Raw genomic sequence first — 27983 nt, 5'->3', positions numbered from 1 at the left:
GAGAGGCACCTTATGATTTGTGTATTTTTCTGTTGGTATGCTATACTTCAATATAAAAAAATTCCTTAAAAAAAAAGAAGAAATACAAGGCCAGTGAATATATGAAAAACCTCACCAGGAATCTAGAAAAATGTAAGTTCAAAAAGAGGCAATTTTTCACTCTTTGGGTTGACAAAAGTTAAGTTTTATTTTCCTGGTGGTCTCAAAAAATGTCTGGTTAGACATGGTTTGATTTAGGATGCAAACAAGGCTCTTGCGTTGTATTTGGTTATTATAGCTCTTAAGTCTTTTAAAACCAATAAAACTCCCCTGCCTTCATTTTTTATGTCATTTACTTATTGAGGAAACTGGGTCGTTAATCCTGTTGAATGCTCCACATTCTGGCTTTAGCTGATTGCTTCTGCTGCTTCTAATTTTTTCCCTCCATCCCCCATATTTCCTGTAAACTGTTGGTTAGATATGGAGGCCACATCAAGTTAGGGTCCAAAGTGTTTGGCAAGAATCCATCATAGGTGGCGCTGGAACTTGTACCACTAAGACTGGCGGGTCCAGGTCCTGACCACCTGGCCCCTCCTTTTTTAAGTTCCCCACCGACCTGCCACCTTGTGGTTTTAGTGTCTTGATGATCGTGGCCTGGACCCGTCATTTCATTAAGGAGTGCAAACGGATTTTCTAATTTCTAATTTTCTAATCTCTTTCACTCCCTCCTCATTTACTAGCGGGACTTTCCTAAAAAGAACTTTCGGTCGTCAACTATTTTGTGACTCTGAAATAGAGTTCTTTGAAGAAGGGCAGGAGGGATGCTTAATGCTTTTCTTTTAAACATTTCAGAATGAATGAATAAGCTCGTGCCCATGCCATCGGCAACGGTGGCCAATTTTGGGGTGTCAAATTCAGCGATATATAAAATGTATACAGTTCATATTTTTCAATCAATTGCAGTCATTGTCCTTGTTGGGGCTGTTTCCACTTTTACAAGCTTGGGTTGCTTTTTATAGAAAAGTTAAAAATAAAAATTATTATTATTTTTTTTTTATTTTTATTTTTTGCGGTATGCGGGCCTCTCACTGTTGTGGCCTCTCCCGTTGCGGAGCACAGGCTCCGGACGCGCAGGCTCAGCGGCCATGGCCCACGGGCCCAGCCGCTCCGCGGCATATGGGATCCTCCCAGACCGGGGCACGAACCCGTATCCCCTGCATCGGCAGGCGGACTCTCAACCACTTGCGCCACCAGGGAGGCCCTAAAAATTATTTTTAAAAAAGGAAAAGGTTAAAGCCCCACCAGGTCAGGGAAGACTTCCGGGGGGTGGGGGCGGGGAGATCATCAACCTCACAGCCGCCTCTCGCGCTCCGGCCAGGTCGCCAGCGGGTCCCGGGTCCGGGGGCGGAGCGCGGCGTGCGCAGGGCCTTCGAGGCAGTGCGCGCGGGGCGGGGCAGGTGGCGCGGCGGCGGCGGCGGCGGCGGCAGCGGCGCGGGCAGAGGTGCGGCGCTCGGCCACCGAGCGCGCCAACGCGGTCCCAGCCGGAGCCGCGGCGTCCCACCGTGAGGCTCTCACCCTTCTCCCAGACCCCGCATCCCACCGGCCCCAGGATGGGCGCGCGCGCTTCGGGCGGACCCCGGGCCCAGACTGGGTTCCTGCTGCTGCTGCTGCTCGGGCTGCTGGCCCCGGGCGTGCAAGGGGCACGGGGCCGCGGCGGCACCGAGAAGAACAGCTACCGCCGCACGGTCAACACCTTCTCGCAGAGCGTCAGCAGCCTGTTCGGCGAGGACAACGTGCGCGCCGCTCAGAAGGTGGGCGCCGCGCCCGCGCTCGCGGTCACCTTGCCGCAGCCGCCGCGCACCCGGGGCCCGCCTGGGCCGTGCGCGGCCTCCGGGGCTGCAGGCCGGCCGGGGCGCGGGAAGAGGGGGGCCCGGGTCTGGGGCGGGGGAGCCCGGCCCGAGCCCCGGGGCCTTCTGCCTGCCACCCAGGCCCTGCCCGGCCAGCGTCGGGTCTGGGGGCTGGTTCCGGCCCAGGGCCTCGGGGCGCCCTCTGTGCCATGCGGTACTTCTCCTTGGACCTTGCCCCCGGGGGTGTGCGGCCCGGGTCTCCTCTGGGCGGCGCTGACGCCGGCCGCGCCTCTCATTCATTCATTCAACACGTTTGAATGAGCGTCTACTGTGAGCCAGGCACCGTGGCGGCTGCCCGGGGCGGGGGGGCGCCCTGCCAGCCAGCGCCCGCGCCCTCTCCCCACGCTGCAGCGCTCTCCCCAGCAACCCCGAATTTCCTGTAGCCTTGCACCCGACCCACTTCCCCTGAGCACCCGAGGCCCTCCTTCTTCTGCTTTGAAGATATTTAGGCTTTTTACTTTTTATTTTTTAAATTATTTTTTAAGAATGGGAGTAACGCAGTCTGCTCTGTTGCTTTGGCAACCTGGCACCGTAACAACCCTTTTAAGCACCTACTGTGTGCTGGGCCTTTCACTTGGAGCGTTTTGTTTACTTTGGAGCTGTTGAGGAGCCTCAGACCCCTGGGGGTGGTGTTGAGCGCTCCGGAGAAGCGCAGGGAGTTCTTTCTCCCTTCTCTGTCCTTGGTAGCCGGGTGAGCCATTCGGGGTAAAAGTCCACCGAGAAAGGGGAAGTGAATAGGGGGACAGTTACCTGTGGTCAGGCGGTTCCTTGAGTACAGCCCTTACTGTTCGTCCTCTTAATTCCTTTGCTCTGCGCCAGTCCTGCGGTTTTGGAGCGAAGAGAAGTTTGGGTTTAAGTTCCAGCTTTGACTGGATGGCTTTGGGGAAGTGGCTTCACTTTTTTGAGCCTCCGTTTCTTTATTCCTTAAATGGGGCTAATGATAATATCCTCTTGGTTATGAGTTTGTAATTATGAATCGTTGGTACCTTGTTGGCCCAGAGTAACGGCAGAATCAGTGTGAGCTACTGTTGTTAGTTAAGTTCCTGGCCAAGGAGCAAATCAACATTGCGAAGCCCCGCTGAAAGGGCTTTCAGGGTTTAAAATAAGTTTTCTGGTGCTTGAGGTGGAGGGGGAAGAAAAGAACATTAAAGCCCAAATCAGATTGGCTGGATATTCTAATTGGATGAGATGAAATACAAGTTAATTTGTTGGGAAAACTAACTTCTGACCACCATCTCCTATGGGTGTTCTGAGCCTCCGTAGAGGTTGTGGGTTCTGGCGGGGATCTCTTTGTAGGTGGCCACGGAGGAAGAAAACAAAAACACCTGAGTGCAGAAAGGTGGCCGTCCAGTCTGCCTGAGCGTAAAGGGTGAATCTGCACTTCCCTCCTGCCATGTGCCTGAGTCATTTGAAGGCAGAAATCATTTCTTTTACAGCAAAAACAAGTCTGACTTTTTTTGAGGAGGCTAAGCACAAGTAACCCATGTCTTGGCCGACGGTCCTATCTGAGAATATAAGGTCCACGGACGTGAAATACAAAATAGATACTTGAGTTTAGATATGGGTTGGTGCCAGTAAGACAGCTGTATTCTGGCAAAGAATCTGAGAATCTCGAGGTCAGAAACGAAGTTTTGTGCCTTCAGTAGAGATGACAATAATACTAATTTGTTATTTGTTTAGGATGCACCTTTTTTCCTTTTTTTTTGGCCAGGCGACATGCAGGATCTTAGTTCCCTGACCAGGGATCGGCCAGGGATTGTACCTGAGCCCCCTGCAGTGGAAGCGCAGGATCTTAACCACTGGACTGCCAGGGAAGTCCCAAAATGCGCCTTTTAAAAAACGATCTAATTGGTTTTATTCAGCAATTCATGAACTGGGCAGCATCCCTTCTAGCAAATAGGTGGTCCATGTTCTAAGTCCTTTTATAGGTAGAGGAACTCACTTAATCCTTAGAACAGACCTACGAGGTAGGTACTGTTAATGTTTCCCTTTTACACATAGGGAAACTGAGGCACAGAGTGGTGAAGTGACTGGCTTCAGGTCAGACTGGGTGGAAGAGCCAGGATTTGAACCAGGCACAGTGGGTCTGGGGACCACACTGGTACCCTCACTGGTCTTCCAGCATCATGACCCTTCCTGATTCCCCTAATTATTGTGGCATCTAGAATGAGGCTGCCCTGATATTTCCTGCCTAGTGTAGCCCAGACCGGCCAGGCTTGGGGGAGATTGTTTTGTTCATCTTAATTAAAAGAAACTGGATCTGCTAGCAACCGTAGCTTTCAGCAAGCCAGACCTGCTTAGTCGGTTGTGAAGTTTGAGGGCGTTTAATGAAACACTTCATGTTCTATCTAGGACTTGTCTAACATTAACCCCTGACCTTCTTCTGGTTTGGAGCATGGGCCTTGCTCTCCAACAGACATGGGTTCGAATCCCAGCTCTGCGTCTCACTAGCTCTCTGACCTTGGGCCGGTTGCTTGACCTCTGTGTGTCTCATTTGTGCAAAGGAGGTAAATTGGAGGGTTGAATGTGATTAGTCAGGTTGTACAATACCAGGCACTTACTTAGCATTTAGTAAATGGTAGAAGGTATTTATATAAGAAGAACTCGCCTGGTGTAATTCAGTGTAAGGAAGCACCGCCATTCAACCTACTCCTGATGGCCAGTGTTTCATTAGTTTCCTGTCTTTTGCCACGTGAATCCTGGCTGCAGTCAAGGTCCTTCTATATCAGTTTTTTGGAGTGCGCTTAGACAAGTTCATCTGTAAATTGTTAGAAATGTAATTGCTGAGCCAAAGGATCTGTGCGTTTTAAAATTTTGAATTGAAATATAATTGGTGCACTTTTCTGTGTAAGTTATACAACATAATGAATTGTCACACACCAAACACGCCCATGTGACCAGCATGTAGATCTAGAAAAGTATGGTCGAAATCCCCCTGCCCCAAGACAGCCCCTCTCCGGACACTGATAGCATAAATTAGTTTTTGTTTGTTTGATTGTTTGTTTGTTTGTTTTGCGGTACGCGGGCCTCTCACTGTTGTGGCCTCTCCCGTTGCGGAGCACAGGCTCCGGACGCGCAGGCAGCGGCCATGGCTCACGGGCCCAGCCGCTCCGCGGCATGTGGGATCTTCCTGGACTGGGGCACGAACCTGTGTCCCCTGCATTAGCAGGCGGACTCTCAACCACTGCGCCACCAGGGAAGCCCCATAAATTAGTTTTGATTGCCGTGGCCTTTATGCACAGTTCCAGTTCATGTACTTTTTTAGTACCAAGAGATATTACTGAATTGTTTTCCAGTTATACTCCCATCATACGTGTGAGGGCTGGTTCCCAAACCCTCTCCAATGAAGTGTCAGTAAACTTTTTGGTTTGATTATTTTACTGTGAGATAGATGGTCTTTTCACTTATCCAGAATCCATTGGCGTCTTCTTTTCTGGGAACTACTTTTGGTTTTCCTTTGCCATTATTGAACTATTGGTCTTTTTTTTTTTTTTTTTTAAGAGGCTTACATGCTTTTGCTTTGTAAGAAAATATTTTGAGCAGAGTAACTTTGACACTTTCCAGTCTTTTTTTTTTCCCCACCAACATTTTAACAGCTTTATGGAGGTATAATCGACATAGACTACACATATTTAAAGTGGGACAAAAGTGTACACGTTGGTAAATTTTGCCATATGGATATACCCCTGAAGACATCACCACAATCAAAATAATATTTCCTTTTTATTTTGAAAAGCTGAAAGAATTGAATAAGGAGCAACTAGAAACTCCACCTGGGTTCACCATTTCCCCCCCAAACTGTTTCTTTTTCACTACAAGCACACACATACACACACTTTTTTTTGAAAGTAAATTGCAGACATCATGACACTTTCTCCTACAAAACCCTCATACTATGACCCCTCCACCCCAAAACTTAAATTTAGTACAATAATATTTTGTAATATACAGCCCATATTTGCATTTCCTTTATAGCTTTTAAAAAAAAAGTCAGCACCCAATCAACGATTGCTCATCACATTTGATTTTCATGTCTCTTTAGTTCCCTTTAGTCTGTCAAAGTCCCTTCACCCATTTGGGGGTAAGGGAGGCTTTTATCACATTGACATTTATGTCTTTTTTTTTTTAAATAGTTTTATTGAGCTGTAATTCAGATACTATACAATTCATTCATTGAAAGTTCCGTGATTTTTATTATATGCACAGGGTTGTGCAGCCATCACCACAGTCAATTTTAGAATATTTTCATCCCCCCTCCAAAGAAACCCTATATTCATTAGCAGTCACCCCACCTCCCCCAGCCCCTGACAACCCATCATCTTCTTTGTCTTTATGGATTCGCCTATTCTGTGCATTTCCTATAAATGGAATCATACAGTGTGGTCTTTTGCATCTGGCTTCTTTCTCACTCAGCATCGTGCTTTTAAGGTTCATCCCTTTTGTAACCTGTGTCAGTATTTCATACCTTCTTATGGCTTTTTATTTATCCATTTATCAGTCGATGGTCATTTGGGTTGTTCCCACTTTCTGGATTCTATGACTAGTGCTGCTCTGAACATTCATGTGCAAGTTTTTATGAGAATATATGTTTTCTGTATTTTGGAGTATGTACCTAGGAGTGGAATTGCTGGGTCGTATGGCAGCTCTCACATTTCAAGGAACCTCTGTACAGCTGTACCATTTTACGTTCCCACTAGCAGTGTATGAGGATTCCTTTCTCCCCATCCTCGCCAACCCATGTTCTTGTCTTCCCCCCACCCCTTGGATACATTTTATTTAATTTATTTTTTAATTGAAATATAGTTGATTTGCAATATTATATTAGTTCCAGGTGTACACCATAGTGATTCAATATCTTTTTGGACTATACTTCATTTATAGTTATTTTAGAGTATTGGCTGTATTCCCTGTGCTGTACAGTATATCCTTGTAACTTATGTATTTTATACACAGGAGTTTGTACCTCTTAAACCCCTACCCCTATCTTGCCCCTCCCCCTTCCCTCTCCCCACTGGTAACCACTAGTTTGTTCTCTGTATCTGTGCGTCTGCTTCTTTTTTGTTATATTCACTGTTGTATTTTTTAGATTCCACGTATAACAGTTATCATACAGTATTTGTCTTTCCTTCTTTCTTCCTTCCTTTTTAACTTTTTAGCTGCCTGGCGTGCAGGATCTTAGTTCCTGGACCAGGGATCGAACTTGCGCCCCCTGCAGTGGAAGCACGGAGTCTCTTTTTTTTTTATAATTAATTTTTATTGGAGTATAGTTGCTTTACAATGTTGTGTTAGCTTCTACTGCACAGCAAAATGAATCAGCCATACATATACACATATCCCCTCCATTTAGGACACTACAGTGCATTAAGCAGAGTTCCCTGTGCTATACAGTATGTTCCCATCAGTTGTCTGTTTTATAGATAGTATCAATAGTGTATATGTGTCGATCCCAGTTCCTCCCACCCCACTCCTTTCCCCCTTGGTATCCATACATTTGTTCTCTACATCTACGTCTCTGTTTCTGCTTGACGGGAAGCGTGGAGTCTCAACCACTGGACCTCCAGGGAAGCCCCAGTTTTTGTCTTTCTCTGTCTGACTTATTTCACTAAGCGTAGTACGCTCCAGGTCCGTCCAAGCTGTTGCAAATGGCAAAATTTCATTCTTTTTTATGGCCGAGTAGTATTCCGGGGTATGTGTGTGGGGGTGGTGTGTGTGCGTGAACCACATCTTTCTCCATTCATCTGTTGATAGTTGTCTGTCTCTTTTAGTGTAGCCACTTTAGTGGGGCTGACATGGTATCTCCGTGGGGTTGGGACAGGCCAGTTGACTTTTGAATTTTCGCACGATGCATCTTACCTGATTGCATCCTCAGGGTTAGATTGAGGAATTACAATTCCAGCAGGAATTCTACGCGAGGGTCTCGTGTCCCTGCTGGGGCAGCACATCAGGGCACAGGGTGTCGGCTTGTCCCATGACTTTGATCTTCCGTTGAGGCCTTCCATCCTGGAGGTGCCTTTTCCCCTATGTAATTCATTCGTGCAGGTGGTCTGCACGTGTGTTCCAGCACCTTCAGTTCACGTAACCTTCGTCTCTCACTGTGTTCCTCAGATGCTTGGGCAACCTCTGAACTGCAGAAACTCGCCCCTTCTCTGCCTTGCTCATGAAGACACATGTGCCCTTACAGCCTGATTTCCTGGGAGCCAGTGTGCACGTGCCTGGGGGTGATAGGGGCGAGGAGAACTTAGGATGCAGGACGTCCTCCAGATTTAGGAGGAGGGTGATGCAACCCTGAGCTGGAGTAATCGTGTTTTCTCCCATAGCCATGGCCACGGCCGCAGGCCTCCTGAGTCGGTTCACCTGGATCTCCCTCGTTTTAACTTTTCATCCTGAAAATTGTCCAACAGACACAAAGGGGGAAAGAAATGTATAATGAACCCCAGTACCCATCACTCAGCTTTGCCATTTTTGTTACATTGCTCTCCCCATCCAAAAAGTTTTTGAAGCCTGGCATAGTATTTTAAAGCTAATCCAAGACATAATGGTTTACTTCTGAATACTTCGGTGTGCGTCTTTAACAGGTGAACGTTTTGCAAAGATCATAGCCACAGTACCATCGTCACAGCTCATGACAATTCTTTTTTTAAAATTTATTTTGTTAAAAAATATTTATTGGGCCTCCCTGGTGGCGCAAGTGGTTGAGAGTCCGCCTGCCGATGCAGGGGATACGGGTTCGTGCCCCGGTCTGGGAGGATCCCATATGCCGTGGAGCGGCTGGGCCCGTGAGCCATGGCCGCTGGGCCTGTGCGTCCGGAGCCTGTGCTCTGCAACGGGAGAGGCCACAACAGTGAGAGGCCCGCGTACCGCAAAAAAAAAAAAAAAAAAAAAAAAAAAAAAAAAAAAAAATTTATTTATTGGCTGCATTGGGTCTTCGTTGCTGCGCGCGGGCTTTCTCTAGTTGCGGTGAGTGGGGGCTACTCTTCGTTGTGGTGGTGCACGGGCCTCTCATTGTGGTGGCTTCTCTTGTTGTGGAGCACGGGCTCTAGGCACACGGGCTTCAGTAGTTGTGTCTCACAGGCTCTAGAGCGCAGGCTCAGTAGCTGTGGCGCACTGGCTTAGTTGCTCCGCGGCATGTGGGATCTTCCCGGACCAGGGCTCGAACCCGTGTCCCCTGCTTTGGCAGGCAGATTCTTAACCACTATGCCACCAGGGAAGCCCCGACAATTCTTTAATAACCAACCCAAGTCCATTTTCCGATTTCCCTGATCGGCTCAAAATGTCTTTATGCAAAACTGCCTTGTTTGAATTGGGATCCAAACAAAGTCTACACTTGCATTTCACTGATATGTCTTTTAAGTCTCTCTCTCTCTCTTCGTTTTAATTTATTTATTTTCTTTGGCCTTGCTGCACACATGTAGGATCTTAGTTCCCTAGTTCCCCAACCAGGGATGGAGCCCGGGCCTCTTCAGTGAAAGCGCAGAATCCTAACCACCAGGCCACCACGGAACTCCCAAGTTTTGTTTTGTTTTGTTTTAATTTTATTAAATTTTTTATTTATTATTAAAATTTTTATTGAGGTATACTTGATGTACAATATTATACAAATTGTACAATATTATATAAATTTCAGGGGTACAACATAGTGCTTCACAATTCTTACAGGTTATACTCCATTGATAGTTATTATAAGATATTGGCCATAGTTTATAGGTTGTAGAAAACATAAAACCTGTGCCGTAGGTTCAGCTTTTCACCTGATTTCTGTGAACTGCTTCAGGCTCCGGGCTCCGCTGAACCCCCGTCTTAGCCTGCAGGGCTGCCATGAGAAAGGACCACAGCCTGGGCAGCTTGCACAGAACTGTATCATCCGGAAGTTCTGGAGGCTGGAAACCTGAGATCGAGGTGCTGGCAGGGTTGGTTTCTCCTGAGGCCTGTTTCCTTGGCTGGCAGTTGGCCGGCTTCTCCCTGTGTCCTCACGTGGTCTTTCCTCTGTGTGTGTCTATGTCCCCATCTCTTCTTGTAGGGCCACCAGTCCTGTTGGATCAGGGTCCCTCATACTGATCCCGTTTCACCCTCGCTGAGATTTGGAGGAACAGGGTGCAGCCCGCAGCACTCCCTGAGGGCTCCTGTGTCTTCACACAGACAAGGGAGCCAGGGAGTCACATTGCCCAAGGGGAAGCCACAGTGAGTGGTGCCAGCCCCCGGGGGCAGAGAGCAAGTGTGGTTCCCACCGCTCAGTCCAAAAGGCCCATGATGGGTCTGTCCCTGCAACACCCTCTCCTGCTCTGGCCGGTCCCCAGGGTGGGCCTGACTTTTCTCTGAGCAAGGCCAGACCCTGGTTGGGCCTGTGGGTTTCTGAGCACCTGCTTGAAGACGTTTGTTAGGGTGGGAAGGGGATGGCTCCGTTTGGAGAGAGGGCCGGACCTCCATCCTTGCTGGGAGCGCTGGGTTGCCACCCAGCAAATCCTAGCGTCGGACGCAAGCAACCTAAGCAGCTCCCATGTCCTGAGGCCTTTACAGGTTCTTACGGCTCTTATCTTAGTCCCATTTTACAGCTGAGAAAGTGGAGGCACAGAGAGAGTCAGCAGCAGCAGCAATTGTTGTCTCTTCCTCTCCAAATAAGTACTTCCTCCCACCCTTTCTAGGAGAGCTGGTGCCCTTGAAAAGCCTGATAGCTTGTGCTGTGGAGCTCTTGCCTCTTTCCTCCACTTGAACAAAATGTACAAGTTGCTACCTATTGGCAAACGTGTACAGATCACGCGTACTTTAAAGAATTACGACAGGAACAACAATGCGGTAGATCCCTGAAAGGGAATGCTCTTTGGCAAGAAAGAGTAATTAAGTACCCATACATGCTGCAGCACGGGTGAACCTTGACAATGTTATTTTGAGTGCAAGGAGCCAGGCACAAAAGGTCACGGATTGCCTGATTCCACTGGTATGGAAAGTCCAGGAAAGGCAAATCCATGGAGATGGGAAGGAGATTAGTGGTTGCCTAGGTTGCGGGTGGGAGGCAATGGGGAGTGACTGCAGACGGGGACAAGACTCCTTTTGGGGTGATGAAAATGTTCTAACGTTAGATTATGGGGAATTTCTAAAAAAAAGCTGTGAATCCTGCCTTTTAAAAACGGGAACTTTATGGTATGTAAATGATATGTCAGTAAGTTTCTAACCGGAAAAGAATTATAACTAAACCAACACCAGTGTGCCTTCTCTCCAGGTGATGATACATTCTCCGAAATCCCCTCACCCACCTACCCCTACCAAAGAGAGGGACAGTGACCCTCTCTTCTCTGACACACATACTTCCTCCTTTTTTTTTTTTTACGTCAACGCTTCCATTATTTTTTTTTTACTCTTCCAGTTTAAAAAACCTTTTTTTAGATAGGAGTACAGTTGATTTACAATGTTATGTGAGTACCCTTCCAGTTTTTAAATAGCAGCTTATTGAGGTATAATTCACATACCATACAGTTCATCCATTTAAAGTATATCATTCATATATAATTTCTGTATATTCACAGGGTTGTGTAACCATCACCACAGTCAACAGCAGAACATTTTCTTCACCTCAAAGAAAAACCCTTTAGCTATCAACCTCTCTCCCTAACCCCTAGCAACTGCTGATTTACTTTCTGTCTCTGGATTTGCCTATTCTGCATATTTCCTATACATGGAATCACAGTTTATGGCCTTTGCCTCTGGCTTCTTGTCCTTAGTGGAAGGTTTTTAGGTTTCATCCTTCTAGAAGCATGTGTCAGTACTTCATTCGTTTTCATGGCTGAATAATATCCCATCGGGTGGATGTGTCAGGTTTATCCATTCACCAGCTGATGGCCATGTGGTCTTTAAATACACAAATCCCTTTGGTGCTTGCAGCTAGGAAATTTAAGGCTAAAGGGATGATGTCCTTGCAGAAGGGTCTTGGGGCCAAAGCTTCTGTTAGAAGATCGGGGACTTCCCTGGTGGTCCAGTGGGTAAGAATCCGTCTTGCAATGCAGGGGACTCCGGTTCGATCCCACAGGCCGTGGGGGCAACTAAGCCCGGGCCCCACACCGAAAGATCCCACGTGTCTCAACTAAGACCCAAGGCAGCCAGAAAGATAAATATTTTTTTTAAATACAGTGAAATGAAGCTGCACCTCATGTTCATCCTCGGAGAGCTTCAGTAGCCCCGGGTCCTTGAAGCTGGGATGGACGTGGGTCTCTGCTGTTTGCACACGCTAGGGAGATGCTGTTGGGACTCGAGTGTGAGAACCACGGTTCTCGCCCTTCAGAGTTGCTCCCATGCAGCAGTGTCCCGGCTTCCGGGTGAAATAGGTTGGTTGCAGCACCTCCCACTGTTTAAAAATGAGAAATCAGGCGGAGACTTTGACAAAAGAGTCGGCCTAGAAGGGCTCCAGGAGGAATCGGAGCTGGAGTGAGCAGCTGTGCAGAGAGCTCCCGGCTCCCCCGATGCATCCCTTCCCCCGTAGGAGGGAGATTTGTCTAGATTCGCTTGGTTCTTGGCACCTGGCCAGTTAGTCCCGAGCTCCGTCAGTCCCCTGGGCTACGCGGCCAGTCCTGGGGTGGCCTTCGTCATCGGCCGGCTGTGTTTTCTCGTCCAAGTGTAAGCTTGGCCGGACTAGGCAGGAGGGAGCTTTGGCCGGGTCGGTAATGGTCTCTCTCGTTTCTGCAGTTCCTGACGAGGCTGACCGAGAGGTTCGTGCTGGGAGTGGACATGTTTGTGGAAACCCTGTGGAAAGTTTGGGCGGAGCTCTTGGACGTCCTTGGACTTGACGGTAGGTGTGGGGGGCATTCATTTGAAGGCACTGTTTCATTCTGGTGCTTGTCAAATTATGGGAGTGGTACCCAGGGCAGGTGGCACAAGAGAAAACTAGGGGGGCAGTGAGGATACGTGTCATTGTTACATGTGTAAATAGCTGAGATTCCCAGATGCTATTTAGGATAAGGTGCAGGTGGACAGTGCCAACTTGTGTGCCCCCAGGCAAACCTCGGGGACTGGAGGTGGAGTCTCTAGGTTGTTGGGGTCCATAACCAACTACTCCAGTTACTTAGACAGAAAGGGATTTAGTACAGGGAATGCGGCGCTCACACAATCAGCAGAAGGGCTGAAGGAGCGATGTGTGACCCCCCCCCCAGGGTCTAGGAATTGGACGGCAGCTGCTGGAACCCTTTGAATTCAAGCTCACAGCCCTGGTCCAGGTTGCTACCTCTCTCCAGGAAGCCTGCAGCAGTCTGTGTCGGGGTCCCCCAGACCATCCCCAGGTCCTGTGCATCTCCAGGAGGACCCCCAGGACCCCGCATGTGGTCGTACCCACAGCTGTGGTGTATCACAGTGAAGGACACAAGGCACAGTCAGCAAAGAGAAAGGCACATGGGGTGACGTCTGGGGGAACCAGGCACAGGCCCCCAGAGCCCTCTCCCAGGGGGGTCACACAGGACACCCTTTATTCCCCGAGGGAGGTGTCATCTACCAGGGACGCCCAATAGAGGCTCAGCCTCCAGGGTGTTTATTGGCGGCTGGTCATGTAGGCGCCCTCTGCCTGCACCTTCCAAATTCCCGACTCCCCGAAGGAAAGCAGGTGTCAGCGTGAACCACACTGATTGTAAAAAACCTCCAAGCCAGGGAGCCCCTGTTCTTGGGGAGAGGAGGGAGCCCTCACTGCAATGTGTATGCAAGTCACTCAGCTCTCCAGCACGCTGACCAGGTGCCCCCAAGTTGAACTCAATTCTAACCCTATCACCTTGCAGGTAGCATCTGATCCCACAGGTCAAGGGCTCAGTCCCACAATCGGCCCCACTTCAGACACCAGTCACAGATCCGGGTTGTCACCCGTGCTTCTGACAGACTAGTATAGATCAGAGGTTCCCACGACCCGTCCGGTCACCGTGGGTTCAATTAATTTGCTAGAGCCGCTTGCAGAGCTCAGGAAAGTTTACTCACTGTCTGTTTACTCACTCACCAGATTACTGGTTTATTATGAAAGGATATAACTCAGGAACAGCCAGGTGAAGGAGATGCATGGGGCAGGGTGGGCGGGCAGGGACTCCGAGCTTCCACGTTCTGAGTTCTATTGTCTCCTTGGCCATTGGTGATGGATTCAACCTTCAGCCCCTCCTGGAGGTTAGAGGGCCCAACCCTCTAATCATCTGGTTGGTTCCCCTGGCAACCAGCCTACATCCTGAGAGGCTTTCCAGAATCACCTGATTAACAAGCGCAGGTGTGGGTGAAAGGGGCTATGAATTATCAAGACACTTCTGTTGCACTTGTCACTTAAGAGATTCCAGAGGCCTTAGGAGTCTATGCCAGAAATGGGGATGGACACCAAATACATGTTTCTTAAGCATCACAACCTCACACTCCAGAAATCCAAGTTCCCAGATGCCAGCCAAGGGCCCACCTTGCCAGCAGGTGATTCTAAAGAGTGGCCTCAGGCCTGCTGGGTGAACTCTTCCCTGCACAGCTCCTAACTAGGGTCCCTTCTTAACAAATCAGCCAGAGCAATTTTTTTTATTACTGCTTTTATAGTAGTGATTTAAAAAAAAAAAAAAAGAAGGCAGGTCAAGTCACTCTCCTTAAAGCTGCCCGGTGACTTCTTGCTGCACTTGGAATCGACCAGGTTCACACCAAGGACACTGCAAGCAGCAAGGATCTGCCCAGCCCCCATCCTGTTCTTGGACACGCTGGGGTCTTTGACACCTTCCTGTCCCTCCAGGTGTTCCCTGCTGGGGATGATCCTCCCAGCCCTTTGCCTGCTCCCATCTTTCCCATGCTTGGGTCTCTGGTACGTGACACCTCCTTCAAGAGGCCCCTCCTGACTACCCTGTGTGAGGAACCTTGTCCTTAGTTCTCACCCTCAGCTGTAACATCTCCCTCCCGTGTGCGTGTGTTACGCACCTCCCTTCTGAGATCCCGTGAGTGGGGTCTTGCCCACCTCCTCCAGGCTGCAGCCTCAGGCCTGGCTCTGCCCTGGCACAAAGGGGCCCATTGTTAATACGAATTGGAGGCCTGGGCTTCCCTGGTGGCGCAGTGGTTAAGAATCTGCCTGTCAATGCAGGGGACACGGGTTCGAGCCCTGGTCCGGGAGGATCCCACATGCTGCGGAGCGACTAAGCCCGTGCGCCACAACTACTGAGCCTGCGCTCTAGAGCCCGTGAGCCACAACTACTGAGCCTGTGTGCCACAACCACTGAAGCCCGCATGCCTAGAGCCCGTGCTCTGCAACAAGAGAAGCCACCGCAATGAGAAGCCCACGCACCGCAACAAAGAGTAGCCCCTGCTCGCCGCAACTAGAGAAGGCCTGGGCGCAGCAACAAAGACACAACGCAGCTCAAAATTAATTAATTAATTAATTAAAAAAAAAAAGATATATGATGGCCAACAGGTACAAGAAAATATATCAATACTACATTACTAGTGGTTCAACATTACTAGTCATTAGGGAAATGCAAATGAAAACCACAATGAGATATTAATTACCTCATGCCTATTAGCATGGCTATTATCAAAAAGATAAGAGATAACAAATGTTGGTGAGGATGTGGAGAAATTGGAACCCTTGTACACTGTTGGTGGGATGTAAATTGGTGCAGCCACTATGGAAAACAGTGTGGAGGTTCCTCAAAAAACTAAAAATAGGGGCTTCCCTGGTGGCTTACTGGTTGAGAATCTGCCTGCTAATGCAGGGGACACAGGTTTGAGCCCTGGTCTGGGAGGATCCCACAGGCCGCGGAACAACTAGGCCCGTGAGCCACAACTACTGAGCCTGCGCGTCCAGAGCCTGTGCTCCGCAACAAGAGAGGCCGCGATGGTGAGAGGCCCGCGCACCGCAATGAAGAGCGGTCCTGCTTGCCACAACTGGAGAAAGCCCTCGCACAGAAACGAAGACCCAATGCAGCCAAAAATAAATTAAAAAAAAAAACTAAAAATAGGGAATTCCCTGGCAGTCCAGTGGTTAGGACTTCACACTTTCACTGCCGAGGGCACAGGTTCAGTCCCTGGTCTGGGAACTAACATCCCAGAAGCCATGCAGCGTGGCCAAAAAAAAAGAAAAATTAAAAATAGAACTACCATATGATCCAGCAATTCCACTTCTGTGAATATATCTGAAGGAAACAAAAACACCCTGTCACAGAGATAACTACACCCCCATGTTCATTGCAGCACTATTTACAATAGCCAAGACGTGGGAACAACCTAAGTGTTCATTGACAGGTGAATGGATAAAGAAATTTTGGTGTGGGCTTCCCTGGTGGCACAGTGGTTAAGAATCTGTCTCCCAGTTGAGGGGACACAGATTCGATCCCTGGTCTGGGAAGATCCCACATGCCGCAGAGCAGCTAAGCCTGTGTACCACAACTACTGAGCCAGCGCTCTAGAACCTGTGAGCCACAACTACTGAAGCCCGCATGTCTAGAGCCCGTGCTCCGCAACAAGAGAAGCCACTGCAATGAGAAGCCCGTGCACCACACGAAGAGGAGGCCCCTCTCGCCGCAACTAGAGAAAGCCCGCACACAGCAATGAAGACCCAACGCAGCCAAAAATAAATAAAATTTTAAAAAAAACAACGAATTTTTGGTGTGTGTATATATACAATGGAGTATTATTTAACCATAAAACGAAGGAAATCCTGCCGTTTGAAACAACGTGGATGGACCTGGAAGGCATTAAGCTAAGTGAAATAAGAGAAAGGCAAATACTGTAGGATCTCACTTATATGTGGAATTTTAAAAAAAACCTCATAAAATGAGAGATCAGATTTGTGGTTGCCAGAGACAGCAAGTGGGAGGCAGGGGAATTGGAGGAAGATGGTCAAAAGGTACAAATTTGCAGTTATAGGATAGATAAGTCCTGGGGATGTCATGTACAACATGATGACTGTAGCTAACACTGCTGTACCGTATAGTTGAAAGTTATCAGGAGAGTTAGTAGATCCTAAACGTTCTCAGGAAAAGGAAAAAACTTTTTCTTTTTTTTTGTATCTATATGAGGTGATGGATACTAACTAAACTTGTGGTCATCTCACAATATATGTAAGTCAAGTCATGCTGTACACTTTGAACTTATATAGTGCTGTATGTCAGTTATATCTCAATAAAACTAGGAAAGAAAGCTGCATGCTGAAGTAGGATGTGTGCCTCTTTCAAATGGTTTGGTTAAAAAGAAAAAAAAGGTATGTGACTAGAAATGGAGCAAAATGTTAACCATTGTTAAACCTAGGTGGTTTTGATAGGAGTATTTATTTTACTATCCTTTAAAATTTTCTATTTGAAAATTTTCTTAAGTCAGGCACACAGAAGATGCAAGTCCTCCATTTCACTCCATTCTTAAGATGGGACTTCATGTGTGGGTACCAGTTACAATTAGGTTTGACTGTGAGTAACAGAGACCCCAAATAACAGTAGCTTAAACAAGATGGAAGCTTATTTCTCTTATGTGAAAGTTCACAGGTAGGTGGTTAGGCAGGTAGGTGGCTTTGTAGCACATTCTCCTCGGGTCCGAGGCCCCTTCCATCTTATTGCTCCCCAATTGGTGACCTCCCTTCCCTCATGACACAAGACAGCTGCTCCTATTCCAGCCATCTCATCCACATTCCAGCAGGCAGAAGAAGAAGAGGTAAAGGGCATATTCCCACTACTTCTAGGAAGCCACCCCAAAACATTTCTGCTTACCTCTCCTTGACCAAAACTTAGTTATGTAGCCGCAAGGGAGGCTGGGAAACGTCCTTATCCTAGGCAGCCGTGTGCCCAGCCTAACACTGGGCATTGGTTACTATGGAAGACAGGAAGGAAGGAAATTGAAGTCCAGTTTTCAGGCTCTGCCCCACCTGAAAGGTGTTTCAAACCCACGATACGACGGCGTTGCCCTGTCTTTTCCCAGGACTTAGTATAAAGGCTAATGAGGCAGCCGACTTTAGTTCCTTGGGTGTAGCAGAGGCGCAACCAGTGAGCTGAGCTGCCCACCCCCGGCTTGCAGAGAACCCCCTGACCCCGTGTAACCGGCCGCTGTCCCTCTGTTCTGTCCTGCAGTCTCGAACCTGTCCCAGTACTTCAATCCGAGCTCGGTGGCCAACAGCCCCACACGTGCCCTCCTGCTGGTGGGTGTCGTCCTCCTGGCCTACTGGTTCTTGTCACTGACCCTGGGCTTCACCTTCAGCGTCCTGCACGTGGTGTTCGGCCGCTTCTTCTGGGTGGTGCGGGTCATCCTGTTCTCCATGTCGTGCGTGTACATCTTGCACAAGTACGAGGGCGAGCCCGAGAACGCCGTGCTGCCTCTGTGCTTCGTGGTGGCCATCTACTTCATGACCGGGCCCATGGGCTTCTACTGGCGCAGCAGCCCCAGTGGCCCCAGCGTGGAGGAGAAGCTGGAACAGCTGGAGAACCAGGTCAGACTGCTCAACATCCGTCTCAACCGAGTGCTGGAGAGTCTTGACCGCTCCAACGGCAAGTGACAACCAGCCAGCCGGCCGGGTCCCCTCCTCCCGGCGCCCTCTCTCCGGAAACAAAAAAGAAGAAGGAAAAAAAGAACGCCAAACCCCAAACAATCTTCATAAACATGTCTGAGCAGGAGAGTGGCGCTTTGCGAGGGTGTTTCCGGCCACGTGTCAACTCTTAGGACATCTTCCGGGAAGAATGGGACAAGATCATTGATGTAGAACTAACTACCCACCAAGTGTCATTAGTGGAAAAACATCTTTTTTAAACAAAGGATATAACCATATTAGCTGTACAGGAAGAGAAGTTTATCTGTGCATAGAGCATAAAGTTAATTTTTTCAAGCATTTAAATACACCTTTTGTAAGGTTTTCTAACACAGGCAGATCGAGTTAAGTTTTAATAAACTTAAAACTTTACAGGGAGGGGACAAAATTGCTAATTCGACCTTTTGGAAGAGTTTCAAGGCAAGCATTTGTTTTTGCAGCATAGGGATTGGTGGGTGAGGTCTGTGTGCAGTCTTTTCAGGTTCCAAAGCTGTGACCTTCATTACATGTCGTTTTTCATTGATGTCGATTTGATGAATGTTGTCACTTCTGAATGTGGGCTATTGGGTTTCAAGGATTAAACTAAACATCTTTTGGATCCTAGTGACCCCAGCCAAGCCCCCTTCAATCCTATTTCTAAATGAAGAAATCATTATTTGTAGAAAACCTAAGATTTTTTCCCCCTTCTGTACTTGGATGTATTTTAACCTCCACATTTTGTAAAGGGACATTCAAGGACCAGGCAAAGAAATGTCTTTGGGGTTTGATGCCGGGAGCTGCCTGGGTCAGCTCATTCAGGAATCTATTTGATGTCCTAATTTCGCCATTTGCCAGCTAGGTTGATACAGGAAAGATACACTCTCTAGGGTTTTTTGTTTATTTGTTTCATCTTGGTTTTGGGGGACTCAGGACCTTAGAAGGAAAACCAACCATAGCAGCTAATAACATTTTCAAGTCTGTTGCTGCTTATAAAGCATTCTCAGGAACTATAAGCTGGAATAAGCCAGACTTGGAGAAGATCTGAATTATTTTTCCTGAAATTTTTACAGTACATGTGTGAGGTGCTTTTTGCCTGGAGTCTGGGGTGACCTCATTTTTAGGTGGTCCCTAGGGGCAGAGAGAGAGAGAGGTATGTGCAGGGCAGACAGCTGTGGGGTCCTGGACAAACAGGGCTTTGCAAGGCTTCGATCAGGGGCTAGTGGAGATGCCCCTTTCTGGGCACTAAGAAGCACAGGAGGGCAAGGAAAGGATTCCCCAGGTTTTGATGCCAGGGGTCATGACTGTCTTTCCCTGCCCACCTGCGTCATGCCCTAGCAGCCCCCTCACAGGAGCCCCTCTACGCAGGTTTGCAGAGTCCCCTGTCAGATCAGGTAGAACCAAGACCTTTTGGTCCAGGTATCATTTTGGGGAAAACTCAGCTGCCTGCCATCTCCTCCTGTGCTGCTTTTCTGTGACGTTTTACTTGGGGTTACAAGTACCTGGAAAACGGAAGCAAATGTTTTCTGAGGATGTTTATGAAACTTCTGTTTTTAAGGTGCACACTAACGGGACCCAAACTCTCCTGCATTCAGTTCGCTTCCTGAAACACATGTTCTCTAGAATTTGCTTGGGCAAATCTTTACCCATGGGCATTTGACCCCCGTGTTTTCTGCATTGAAACCGTTCCAGTTTTGTCAGTTAGATACTGACAGACAATTCTGTTTTAGCACAGGGTACGAAGAACTCCAGGGAGGTTATCTTTGCCTTCCTTTCTTTTGTGCATTTGGCTTCTGTGTCTTTGGCATGTTTAGGTATTTGCTTTGCTCCTGTTAGCCAGAAGGGAAATTGACATTCTCTGCGCAAAGCTTTTAAGTCTTAAATTACTGTTCTGGGTATAGCACCCACTCTGTTCTCTCACCCACCCTCACACATGGAAACCTGATGGGCACTGTGCTGTATTGAGATCCAGGCAGGAAAACCAGTTTAACTTCTAGTAGCTGGAGGAAGCCTCACGTGTCTAGTTGCTGGTGGACTCAGGCCACAGCATCAACTGGAAATTGCTGTCGAGAATATGCACCTTGTTTTCCAAATTGGCTAAGTGTAGGCTATGAAGCCAGTTTTATAGTTCAGTACACTCAGAGGAATAATGTCTTTATTTTTAACAAAAGTTAAATAGTTAATTAGTTCACTAGAAGTATCACTTCAGGGTAGAACAGTCCTTGAAATTCTGATAGAAATCACGGATGTTCGATCTGAATAAGGCCTGCTTTTTAATGTGTAAATTTGACTTTGGCTTGGGCGTGTTCTTAACCCCAGATAATTTGGGTTTTTTTTTTTTTTTTTTTTTTTTTTGCTTTCTCCATTCCATGGAAGCTTGTAGGGTATTTGGCCTCCCCCATGCCCCCTCATCTCTTCTTTTTTTCTCTCTTTTGTACATGGAGAAATGTATTTTTGTACCATATCTCATACCTTGAAGAGAAAGCTTTTTTATATCTTCAGGGCTGTAGAATGTATTAGTGTAATACATCATTCAACGTGGTATGAAAACATACTGACGAAAACTACTGTGGATCTCTGTTTTAGTTAAGACTCAGTTTTTTAGATATCTTCAAATTCATCAATGTTGATTTCCCAGTGCTTCAGTATCACAGTAAATACCAAGAACAGAAAATAGTCCAGAAAAGAAAAAGGACCAGCTATCTCCAGATTGCTGGATTTCTGTGGATGTCTGGGGATAATGTTTGGAGCAATCTCTGCCTTGACATCCTAGCAAAGATGCTTTCGTGGCACATCAGCCTTCTGTAAATGTATTTTCCAGTACCAATCAGCGTTCCCTGCCTTCTGGGTTTTTTGGTTTGCTCGTTTTTGTTTTTTGTACCCCATATCCTTTCTGGTAGCAAAGTGCAACAACAGAATTTCCTGAAAGCTAGCCTTGTGAATTATGCCAGGGGTCTTAACTTATGAAGGTGACCGAGTGACAGCATGGGGAGAGGTTAGTGCCGTTGAAGGAAGGTTTTTTTTTTTCTTTTTGCGGTATGCGGGCCTTTCACCGTTGTGGCCTCTCCCGTTGCGGAGCACAGGCTCCGGATGCGCAGGCCCAGCGGCCATGGCTCACGGGCCCAGCCGCTCCGCGGCATATGGGATCCTCCCAGACCGGGGCACGAACCCGTATCCCCTGCATCGGCAGGCGGACTCTTAACCACTGCGCCACCAGGGAGGCCCTGAAGGAAGGTTTTTAATACCCACAGTTTCCTGGAGACGACAAGCACACCATGCCACGTGGGACCACAGGAAGCCTGATCCACGCAGGGTCAGGAAGCAGACGGAGGGGAACTGGGTCTGTGCTCTTCTGACTGTGGTGGGATGTAGCTAGTTGGGGACATCACCTGTTGGAACTAAGGGTGAACATGTAGGGTGGGGTCGGTGCTTGGGAGGGTTAGAATAGGACTTCTGTACACCCACGAGGGCTGGCTTGCAGGGAAGATGAAAATCACTTTGGTCGTTAGTCTGGCCTTGTGATCCAGCAGCCTTCTGGCTAGGAAGAACATGTCAGATGTCCAGTGCAGAATCTGAAACATGGCAAAGACACCTCCCTAGTGGGAGTCCTGCTTTGCTTCATCTCCATGCTTCCGGCTGCTTCTTAAGATGCTTTTGAGGAATGATACCTGCCTTACAATGTGACACCTGAGCACTTCTCCCTGATGGGCTTTGAATTGGCTGATTTAATCAAAAAACCAGCTCTCCCATCCAGCTAGCTCACTTTAAAAGGAATTCCTGGGACTTCCCTGGCGGTCCAGTGGTTAGGACTCGGTGCTCTTACTGCCGTGGCCTGGGTTCAATCCCTGGTTGGGGAACTAAGATCCTGCAAGCTGCTCGGCACGGCCAAAAAAATAATAATAATAAAAGGAATTCTTTAAGGTCCTAAAGGTGTCAACCTGCTCCCCCAACTTTTTTTTTTTTTTTTTTTTTGCGGTACTTGGGCCTCTCACTGTTGTGGCCTCTCCCGTTGTAGAGCACAGGCTCCGGATGCTCAGGCTCAGCGGCCATGGCTCGCGGGCCCAGCCGCTCTGCGGCATGTGGGATCTTCCCAGACTGGGGCATGAACCCATGTCCCCTGCATTGGCAGGCAGACTCTCAGCCACTGCGCCACCAGGGAAGCCCTCCCCCAACTTTTAAAAATAATACATCATCATTTTTGTTTATGGCCATTTGAGTAGTTGAGCCTTTCCTCTTCACTTGTGAATAATAGAAGTATATATTTTTGCAGGATCTAACACAGTACCCTTAAAATTAGTATTGGATAGCCATCAATATGGTGTATAGTATCTGGGATGAGCAAACCTTATCCAGCGTACTCAGTTCTGTGCCCTGCTCTTCATTGATTCCTTGATATGTAGGAGATGCCCCAGCACCAGTTTTTCCCTGGTGGTGGCATAAAAAGCTGATTGTCCATTGCACCGTCTACCGAAGATCTGCGGCAGCTAACGTTGTTATGAGCCATACCTTCTCATGTCTTTTTGCATATTTAAAGGTTTTATTGTAGTGTCAGTTTAATATCCGCATGTGTGTTAAATCTTTGAATACTGTAATTAAATCAATTTCTTGTGGTGGTGATTAGCTCTCACTTAAAATTATTTCCCTCTTAACTGGAAATCATATTTGTGAGATATGGTACCCATCATCCACAGTGTATTCATGAGTCAAATTTGTATTTTGTGTATCTGGTTATAAATTTTACATAGCATTTAATTTCATACTATAAATCCACTTGATTTTAATATAGTGGTGTGTGTGTGTGCGTATGTGGTGTGTGCGCACTTTAGTTTCATGAGCCTTGGGAAACTGATTCTACAAATATCATAAATAGACATAGATGTATAAGGCTTATTTTTTTGGCAGGGCGAGCCATACATCCCTCTTATTTATTAAATCACTGGCTTTGGTGTTATGTAGAGATATTTGTAGACCGATTTCAGAACAGAATTAAAATATTGTGAAAATTAACAGCTTAATAAATGTTTATGGTAATTTTGTTGTACAGACTTCCTAAATATATTTCATTACTTCCAACCAAGCATTTGTGGAGTTTTCCCAATCTTGACCTGTAATGCGGATTCCATGATTCTGTTCCCCAGTCCAAGGAGAGTCATACAATCTTGAATCTAATGGTTTGATTGGACGTAGTGTTGCCACATAAAATACAGGACACCCAGTTAAATCTGAGTTTCAGATAAACAACAAATGCTTGTTTAGTGTAAATATGTCCCGTGCAATATTTGGGACACACTTACACCAAAGGAAAAACAAAAAAGAGTTGTTGCTTATCTGAAATTCAACTGGGCATTGTATATTTTTATTTGCTAATTCAGGCAATCCTAGCAGGGTATAGCAACTGATGTACACACCTCCACCCCACCCTGAACTGGAATGCTTTTGTGGGTACTAAAAATTGTTCCCTAGCCTTAGCAAACATTCAGGAACAAATGTAAAAGGGGAACAGAGACATTAAATACACTTATGACCTGAGAGTATTGCTCCTGGGAATATTTATGTTGCCAAAAAAATTTCACAGGGGTCTCCAGGGGACAGTTTGAGGCCAGTCATGGTGACGTAATCTGGAGGCCCCTGGCTGGCCCAGCACTGGGAGAGCGAACAGGTCAAAAGCAGGGACCTCACACCACGGAGGACAATGCAGCAGTGAGTCGCAGCATCAGTGCTGGGTGAGAAAGTGGGTACGGGAAGGAGGAATGACAACATTGCCCACTTGAGTGAGTTAAATACATCTGATTAATCATTTTGCAAGAGTACATTAAAAAAAAAGAAATATCTGCGCACCCCAATGTTCTTAGCAGCACTACTTGCAATAGCCAAGATATGGAAACAACCTAAATGTCCATCGACAGAGGAATGGATAAAGAAGATGTGGTACATATATACAATGGAATATTGCTCAGCCATAAAAAAGAATGAAATAATGCCATTTGCAACTACATGGATGGACCTAGAGATTATACTAAGTGAAGTAAGTCAGAGACAAATATATGATTCATATCACTTATATGTGGAATCTATTAAAAAATTATACAGATGAACTTATTTACAAAACAGAAACAGGCTCGCAGATCTTGAAATCAGACTTATGGTTACCAAAGGGGAAATGGGGGTGGGAAGTGATAAATTAGTAGATCGGGATTAACGTATACACACTACTATATAGAAAATAGATAGGGAGTGGTTAGGATTTGGTGCTCTCACTGCTGTGGCCAGGGTTCAGTCCCTGGTTGGGGAACTGAGATCCCACATGCCTTGCAGCGGTGGCCAAAAAATAAAATAGATAACTAATAAGGACCTACCGTATAGCACAGGGAACTCTACTCAATATTCTGTAATAACCTATATAGGAAAAGAATCTGAAAAAGGATGGATATGAGTATGTGTATGGCTGATTCACTTTGCTGTGCACCTGAAACTAACATGGCATTGTGCATCAACTATACTCCAATAAAAAATTTTTTAAAAATAATAATAAAATAAAAATAATAAAATGTGGCTACTAGGAAATTTTATTTTATTTACTTATTTTTTTTGGCTCTGCCGCACAGCATGTGGGATCTTAGTTCCCAGACCAGGGATAGAACCGGCACCCCCTGCAGTGGAAGTGTGGAGTCTTAGCCACTGGACCACCAGGGAAGTCCATACTAGGAAATTTTAAATTACACATGTGGTTTGCATTTGTGGCTTTCATTATATTTTTACCAGACCTCACTGAATTATATAAACAGCGCTGGAACAGGGCCAACTTCAATCACTCAGGTGCTTATTACATTGAAGCATAGTGGTGGTAATGCCTGGCTCTGCAGGCTTATGTGGCCCCTGGGGAGGGAAGAAGTGTGACTTCAGTAGTCTTTATGCCCAGCAGGGGCTCAATGCATATTTGTTGGGAAACAAATGAATCTTGTAACTCAGGACAGTAATTCATCTGCACAATACAAAGTATACTTGAGTCTGGGCCTAGAAATTGTCTCATCCTAGGATAATCTACTCTGATAACCCTCAGGTTAATCAATTCCAGCTTGACAGTGGTCCTCTGTCCTGCACACCATTGTGAAATGGCCAGAGCATCAGATAAAGATGAGGCTGGAGGATTTCCAATTATCGAGCTGGAATTAGAGAAATGCAGGGGGGTGGTCCTAGGGAAGGATGATGGGATTTTATGATATAATAAGAAATATATATTTGGTCTTCATTCCTGGCTCCTGACACAGAGCTCCTAAAATCCTTGGAATTTCCTGAGTGATGGGGGCGAAAGGGGCATCTTTTGCTATTCATAACACGCCCTTTCAACCTCACTGGAGTTTATGCTAATGACCTGGCTCTCGGCGGGCCCCAGGATGGGGGCTGGCTGCCAAAAGAACCAACAGTGCAATTAGGGGATTGGAATTTTCAGCTCCCTGGCCCCTAGCTTCCAGGTTGGGGAAGGCATCCTTGTACCAGGAGGGCGCACCCGCATCTCCACTTGGACAAGAGTTCCTATACTTGGGACCCCTCCAGACCTCGCCCTATCTACCGCTGGCTGTTCATCTTTATCCTTTGTCACATCCTCCGTAATAAACTAGTAATAGTAAATAAAGCTGTTTCCCCGAGTACTCTGAGCCATTCTAGCGCATTATTGAACCTGAGGAGGGTGTCATGGAAACTGATTCGTAGCCAGGCTGGACAGAAACGTGGGCAACCTGGGGACCCACGTACTTTTGATCCGCATCTGAAGTTGGGGGGGCAGTCTTGGGGGACTGACCCTTAACCGGTGGGGTCTGCACTGACTTCTGGTAGTTGGTGTCCAGAATACTTCATGTGAGGGAAAACTCCACTCACTTGGTGGTCAGAGTGTTCGATAGTTTTCCCTTAGATGAGTTTTAAGACCAAGGGTCCCACAGGTTGACATGAAAGGTAACAGAAGGGACTGCCCCGGCGGTCCAGTGGTTAGGACTCCACACTCTCAACTGCCGAGGGCGTGGGTTCCATCCCTGGTCAGGGAACTAAGATTCTGCAAGCCTCACAGCCTCACACGTGGCCAAAAAAAAAAAAAAAAAAGAAAAGAAAAGAAAGGTAACAGGAGAGGGATGGTGATTGCATGGCCCCTGTAAGTGCCAGCGGTGATTCTCATAAACAGAGCCTTCTGGGTGTCAGCTCTGCTCAACCTGCCCTGGCTTGTTGAAGCTACCCACTCTGTTAGCCAAGAAGGGCTTATCTCTGTAATACAAACGAGAAAACCCAGGCTCAGAGACATTGAGGAATACTGCCCATCATCAAATGGCAGAAGTCATTATACCCTTTATGGTCTCTCTCCTGGTGAAGTTGTGGCTTTTGAGGTTTTTTTCCAAACTTGTATCAGTAAAGATATTCATTAGTCACCGAAACAATGACTTTAAAAGATGACAATCAGAAAGCTCAAATAACTACCATCTCCTCTATGCTGAAGAGTGGCAGCGGGGAGTAATGATAGATAGTTTTTGCTGTTTTACGGTTTACCATTTTTTGAGAAAATTTAAGACTTACAACAAATTCTTGTTTCGTATGTAGCTCAGAGAGGTTAAGCTCCTTGGACAAAATGGCACAGCTAGTAAGAAGTGTGGGGAGAATATTACTCAGCCATAAAAAAAGAAGGAAATAATGCCATTTGCAGCAACATGGATGGACCTAGAGATTATCATACTAAGTGAAGTTAAGTCAGACAAAGAAAGACAAATCTCATATGATATCACTCACGTGGAATCTAATTTTTTTTAAAAAATGATATAAATGAACTTATTTACAAAGCAGAAACAGACTCACAGATTTCGAAAACTAACTTATGGTTACCAAAGGGGAAATGTGGTGGGGAGGTCAGATAAATTAGGAGCTTGGGATGAATATACACACACTACTAGACATAAGACAGATAACCAACAGTGACCTACTGTAGAGCACGGGGAACTCTACTCAATATTCTGTAATAACCTATATGGGAAAAGAATCTAAAAAAGAGTGGATATATGTATAACTGATTCATGTTGATGATACAGTGGAGATATATATATTTCTGATTCACTTTGCTGTACACCTGAAATTAACACAACATTGTAAATCAACTATGATCCAATAAAATTTAAAAAAAAAAAAAAAGAAGAAGTGTGGGGAGCCAGGACTGAAACCCAGCACTGCAGACTCCACATCCAGTTTTCCACTGGATGGAGTGTGCGGAGGCATAGAGTGTGTCCTCTGTATCATCAAAGTTTACGTATAACAACAGTTGGAGAACGTATAAATGCATGCATTTGGTCATTCTCCCTCCATTAAACCAATCTGCAGCCATGCCGGGAAAGTAGGAGCTTAATGTACCTTCACAGCTTTTTAGACATTCAGGAGAATCTCAGTTCGGATTGATTTTTTTCTGGACACTTTTTGGCTTTCAGGGGTCTCGGGTCATCCTATTCCAAGAGGTTATGTTACTAGGATTTAGGATCTTGGTCCAGTGGAGTGAAATAGTTCTTGCCTCAGGAATCGGACAAAACCAGCGTACCAAGTGTACTCCCATCAACTTAGATTTTGAAAGACGGCAGAGTTGCCTTGGCTTAGTTGTTGTTGTTGTTGTTTTTTAACAT

The 27983-nt window shown here is 46.7% G+C and overlaps 1 protein-coding gene across 1 annotated transcript; it reads left to right on the top strand.

Annotated features, from left to right (window-relative positions):
* Positions 1–1468: 1468 nt before the first annotated feature.
* On the top strand, positions 1469–23360 carry BRI3BP (BRI3 binding protein). The gene is made up of 3 exons (XM_060119463.1): positions 1469–1790; positions 12558–12660; positions 17912–23360. The coding sequence occupies exons 1-3, from the start codon at positions 1590–1592 to the stop codon at positions 18331–18333; spliced, it is 726 nt and encodes a 241-aa protein (XP_059975446.1). The 5' UTR covers positions 1469–1589; the 3' UTR covers positions 18334–23360.
* Positions 23361–27983: the final 4623 nt, after the last annotated feature.

Source organism: Mesoplodon densirostris, chromosome 15 (assembly GCF_025265405.1).
Source record: "Mesoplodon densirostris isolate mMesDen1 chromosome 15, mMesDen1 primary haplotype, whole genome shotgun sequence".
NCBI lineage: Eukaryota > Metazoa > Chordata > Mammalia > Artiodactyla > Ziphiidae > Mesoplodon > Mesoplodon densirostris.
Note: the sequence above shows the minus strand (reverse complement) of the source record. Positions and strands in the feature narration are given on the sequence as shown.